The sequence below is a fragment of the Schistocerca piceifrons genome, chromosome 4 (genome assembly GCF_021461385.2).
Source record: "Schistocerca piceifrons isolate TAMUIC-IGC-003096 chromosome 4, iqSchPice1.1, whole genome shotgun sequence".
NCBI lineage: Eukaryota > Metazoa > Arthropoda > Insecta > Orthoptera > Acrididae > Schistocerca > Schistocerca piceifrons.
Window position 1 is genome coordinate 35,550,827 of NC_060141.1, and position 6,000 is coordinate 35,556,826.

The window sequence follows — 6,000 nt, forward strand, 5'->3', positions numbered from 1 at the left end:
TGCTACGGTCGCACGTTCGAATCCTGCCTCGGCCATGGATATGTGTGATGTCCTTAGGTTAATTAGGCTTAAATAATTGTAAGTCTAGGGGACTGCTGACCTCAGATGTTAAGTCCCATAGTGCTTAGAGCCATTTTTTGAACATCGTCAAAAACAAATCTCTTTAGGCTATAACAGTTCACGACACTGCGGAGTAACACTAATAATGGACAAAACTGATTGGAATATCTTTCAATTTCTCCTTGGAGCTCGATTTTTGCTCCAAGTGTACCCATTCACTTAAGGACGCATCGGGAGGTAGAAGGTTCACTGCAAGCGAAGATGGTGCAAACTTGACGTTAAGTGCTGCTGAAAACAAAGATTTCGTTGGGTGTGAAGACGCTGTTGACGGATGCAATATATCCATCCAGCAATAAAATATCCGTAAACGCGACACGTTCATTGATTTCAGTAGTTAGAATTTGGAAATTTGTGGTAAGGTCTTAAGGGAACAAACTGCTGAGGTCATCGATCCCTAGGCTTACACACTACTTAACATAATTTAAACTAACTTACGCTGTGGAACTACACACCCACGAATGCCCGAGAGAGGACTCGAACCTCCGACGGGGGGAGCCTCCAGGACAGTAGCAACGCGCCTCAGATCGGTCGGCTACCCCGCGCGGCAGTTGTTAAAATTTCGTGCAGGAATTTGCTATTAAAAAGCCTTGGAATTCTTATTTTTAATGACATTCTCGGTTTCTAAGACCTAATGATGAAAAATGTTGTCACATCAATGTATAAACATCAGGATCGGGTTTAGTGCTAGGTATGAAGCACAATCAAGATATACAGCGAACTTATTCTTGATTCGTCTCCGTTAATTGCAATGGCACAGATGGAGATATGCGACATTCTATCCTAGGGTTTTTGTTATTGATTATGTACTGCCTTTGCACCAATCCCTCTCATTGTTAGACTCTAAATAGTGACGAACGCCTTTTTACATTCCTAAGGTGTAATACTATAACATACGGCTGTAATTGCCGATTGTTCAGTATCGAACTGCGTCCTTTCCCCACATTTCCATCTTTGGCTGAAGTTGCAGTAGGTCCTTCACGTGAATCGTCATGAACAGTAGGACGCCCGCATTCGAATTGGTTCAAATGGCTCTGAGCACTATGGGACTCAACTTCTGAGGTCATTAGTCCCCTAGAACTTAGAACTAGTTCAACCTAACTAACCTAAGGACATCACACACATTCATGCCCGAGGCAGGATTCGAACCTGCGACCGTAGCGGTCTTGCGGTTCCAGACTGCAGCGCCTAGAGCCGCACGGCCACTTCCGCATTCGAATTCTGCCACCTATTTTGTAGCTGTTGAAACACAGTCACAACTTCGGATGAATTTCTATCCGTCTGTAAGAAGAATGTAAAGCGCTATTACGTCAACAGCTCGTCCATACAAAGCAATACGCATAACACTGTAATTGCTTTACTCCGCAACACGTGCCAGTGTAACACATATCAATAGGAGTTTGGTGTGGAGGCCCCCTGTCTGCCATTTTCTCTTGCTCATCGCATCAGGGAGAAAACTTAAGCTTAAAATGCGCACTCGTGCCAGTTAGTACGCCTACACATTGTCTTGTTTCCTCGACTTTATTAAAATACACTACTGGCCATTAAAATTGCTACACCACGAAGATGACGTGCTACAGACGCGAAATTTAACCGACAGGAAGAACATGGTGTGATATGCAAATGATTAGCTTTTCACAGCATTCACACAAGGTTGGCGCCCATGGCGACACATACAACGTGCTGACATGAGGAAAGTTTCCAAGCGATTTCTCATACACAAACAGCAGTTGACCGGCGTTGCCTGGTGAAACGTTGTGATGCCTCGTGTAATGAGGAGAAATGCGTACCATCGCGTTTCCGACTTTTATAAAGGTCGGATTGTAGCCTATTGCGATTGCTCTTTATCGTATCGCGACATTGCTGCTCGCGTTGCTCGAGATCCAATAACTGTTTGCAGAATATGGAATCGGTGTGTTCAGGAGGGTAATACGGAACGCCGTGCTTCATCCCAACGGCCTCGTATCACTGGCAGTCGAGATGACAGGCATCTTATCCGCAGGGCTGTAACGGATCGTGCAGCCACGTCTCGATCCCTGAGTCAACAGATGGGGACGTTTGCAACACAACCACCATCTGCACGAACAGTTCGACTACGTTTGCAGCAGCATGGACTATCAGCTCGGAGACCATGGCTGCAGTTACCCTTGATGCTGCATCACAGACAGGAGCGCCTGCGATGGTGTACTCAACGACAAACCTGGGTGCACGAATGACAAAACGTCATTTTTTCGGATGAATCCAGGTTCTATTTACAGCATCATGATGGTCGCATAGGTGTTTGGCAACATCGCGGTGAACGCACATTGGAAGCGTGTATTCGTCATCGTCATACTGGCGTATCAACCGGCGTGATGGTATGGGGTGTCATTGGTTACACGTCTCGGTCACCTCTTGTTCGCATTGACGGCACTTTGAACAGTGGACGTTACATTTCAGATGTGTTACGACCCGTGTCTCTACCCTTAATTCGATCCCTGCGAAACCCTACATTTCAGCGGGATAATGCACGACCGTATGTTGCAGATCCTGTACAGGCCTTTCTGGATAGAGAAAATGTTCGGCTGCTGCCCTGGTCAGCACATTCTCCATATCTCTCACCAACTGAAAACGTCTGGTCAATGGTGGCCGAGCAACTGGCTCGTCACAATACACCAGTCACTACTCTTGATGAACTGTGGTATCTTGTTGAAGCTGCATGGGCAGCTGTACCTGTACACGCCATGCAAGCTCTGTTTGACTCAATGCCCAGGCGTATCAAGGCCGTTATTAGGGCCAGAGGTGGTTGTTCTGGGTACTGATTTCTCAGGATCTACGCACCCAAATTGCGTGAAAGTAAAATCACATGTTAGTCCGAGTATAACATATTTGTCCAATGAATGCCCGTTTATCATCTGCAGTTCTTCATGGTGTAGCAATTTTAATGGCCAGTAGCGTACGTGCTTACGGATCACGGTTTCGCACTTGGATGGATGCAGCATTGAACTTCTGAGTCGCATTATTCTACAAAACAAAGTGGTAAACGCAGTTTGAAAGTGATTGTGGACTTCGGTATGCTGTGCGTCTTTAAATCTAAGTAAAGGTCGTTAAGTCCTCCGTATATATATCCAATATTCAATATTTTCATTTAAAAAGAGTGCTGTGTTGGCGAGACAGAGTTTGCTCTTTTAACCTGCGTGTCAGCTGCGTGCGCCGTAAAGCATCCTTCTTCATTCTGTAACGCACGCTAAAGCGAACTGTTGCAGGCAAACACCGCGGCTCTCGGGCCAAGAGATTCCCCGCTCGGCTGGCGTCGGTGGAGGGGCGCATTATAAATGCGCGCCTCGCGGGTAAATTTAGGGCGCAGCGCGGCGAAGCTCTCAGGTGTGCGAACACGTGACCAGCGACTGCCACGAGACGAAATATGCGACACTTCAAAGCAAAAAGTAAAACGCCCTACTAGCAAGCAACTGATTGAACAGAATCTTACAGTTAGGTCCAATTATCTGAAATGTACAATTAAGCTTGAAATTCAATTTCTTTATCACTCTTCCGCGCTGTAAGGTCTGAAATGCTCGTTCGATTTCATTTTTTTTTATCTAATGAAGTTCCGTCGAGAGTAGAATACCCAGTAATGTAAGAGTGGAAGGTCGAGGCAGTATGGAGGAAGCATCTTGGCTCTTTCAGTGCCTCACGGTGCTGCAGCACCGCTTATGCAACTATATTTGTTGTTTTTTTTTTCGCTGTGACTGAAACCGTCAGAGTTATTCGAAACAAATGTCAGCATTTACGATTACATCCGCGGAAATACTTCGTAGCACACGGCGCCTTCCTTATTCCAGCTGACACATAGTTCTACGTTTCGCTGCAGAACAGAAATCTGTGTACGGGAGTTCCCTTTTTCTGTTACTAGTCTAAAATTTCCTTCCGTCATTCTGGAAGCCGTGGCTGTCTAATCAGCATAGCTGTCTAAACACACCAGAAGGCGCCACACAGGTGAACGAGGGAGCTCCAAACCACGTGCATGTCTTTCCTGTTATCTCGCCTCATCTCGCCTGGATAACTGTGCTAGTTGATTTATCCAGCTGACCTCGTTATTTGCTAACCATATAAGCTCAAAGGTCCAATGCTATAAAAACTAGCAGACAGTGATTCAGATTAAAACCAGATTAAGGAAGTTGCGAGAAACAAAGCGACGGTGGTAAAGGTACTACACTCGTATTCGGGAGTCTCGGATTTTAAATCGCCTTGACTTATGTTGTCCGTGGATTCCGTAATTCAGGCGAAATACAGTGAGAGTCCACCAACAAGCGCAGGGTCGATATCATTTTCCGGCTTTTCCTAGTGAACTAGTGCTACGTCTCTAACGAATTTGGTATCGATGTGACAATGGACTCGAGCTTGCTTTATTTGTAATTAGCAGCAAAATCATGAATGACTATTTGCCGCGAAGGATTAGCCGCGCGGCCTGCCGGCACGGTAGCTCAGCGTCTTCGGTCAGAGAGGTGGTTGCCCTCTGTAATACAAAAAAACTGAGTGAAAGGATCAACAACGAACATGAACGGATGGCATGTGACGTCCGCAACGACCAAACAACAATCAACAACGAACAACATGAAAAAAAAAAAAGCGGTCTAAGGCACTGCAGTCATGGATTGTGTGGCTGGTCCCGGCGGAGATTCGAGTCCTTCCTCGGGCATGGGTGTGTGTGTTTGTCCTTAGGATAATTTACGTTATGTAGTGTGTAAGCTTAGGGACTGATAACCTTAGCAGTTAAGTCCCATAAGACTTCACACACATTTGAACGTTTTTTTTTTTATCTTTTCCGAGTTGTTTCTCGAAATTAGGGTATGGAAATTTTTATGATGACGACGTAGGATGGAGTCTCTAGAAGACTCAAGGGACATCGTATGTTGGTCAAGAGTTGCAGACCATTTTTTGGTACTGATTTTAACCTTCTTCTTTCCTTCATTTCCAGACTAAACGACTATAGCACAAACGTGGTAGTTCACTTTCTAATCACTCATTAAATGCACATTCAGGGTACAGATTTATCTCTTATAATCCGCACACCAACGTCGATAGAAACCACTGGCAAGTTGCTTGTACTCAAGTATGCTTTTTTGAGTACATGTACATTCCATCGTCATAAATAAAAGATTAGAGGGAAAACAACATTCGCTTTCTATTTTGAATAGTGAAACATCGAGCACAGTTTATACCACTTTCAGGGTTTACACTCGTGCTACCTGTAAGACATCTTCAAACTAAGACCTACTGTAAGGTCAAAAACAGCATCAAGCAAATAAGCTCATAATCTGATTATACACTTGCAAGGTTTTCTAATTTTAGTGAATTAAAATTACTCTTTTAAACAAGCGACAGTCGAAATCTGCCACCAGTTTCGTTTACATTAAAGTCTCCACTGACTTACCTGTCGAAGTGGCGTCGCGTACTAAAACACACTGCCGCGTGGGAATAGCCGAGCGGTCTAGGCGCTGCAGTCATGGACTGTGCGGCTGATCTCGGCGAAGGTTCGAGTCCTCCCTCGGGCATGGGTGTTTGTGTTTGTCCTTAGGATAATTTAGGTTACGTAGTGTGTAAGCTTAGGGACTGATGACCTTAGCAGTTAAGTCCAATAAGATTTCACACACACACATTCGAACACTAAAACACACTGAAATTTCAATTTGAACGAATGAAAAGAGGAAACGTTTAGATCCTCACTTTACGTTTATTACTGGAAAAGCAACCGAGAAAGCTTCAAGTGAAAATCAGAAATCCATTGTTTTGATGTCCCCCTCTATCACCTGTAGCACTAAAGCGGGACAGTATATATAACGATATTTTCACAGCACGAGAAACAGAAAGTCGATGTTCTCATTGCGGCATAACATCCACATC

General features: G+C 44.7%; 1 protein-coding gene across 1 annotated transcript in view; it reads right to left on the reverse strand.

The window, feature by feature from the left end:
* LOC124795573 overlaps nucleotides 1-5,667 on the reverse strand; it is a gene marked incomplete at its 3' end in the record, with an annotated part of 358,941 nt that extends 353,274 nt beyond the window's left edge. Inside the window, exon 1 of the mRNA XM_047259645.1 lies at nucleotides 5,531-5,667. Coding sequence (XP_047115601.1) covers nucleotides 5,531-5,652 — 122 coding nt within the window. The remainder of the gene's footprint in view (nucleotides 1-5,530) is intronic.
* Between the last annotated feature and the right edge of the window lie 333 nt (nucleotides 5,668-6,000).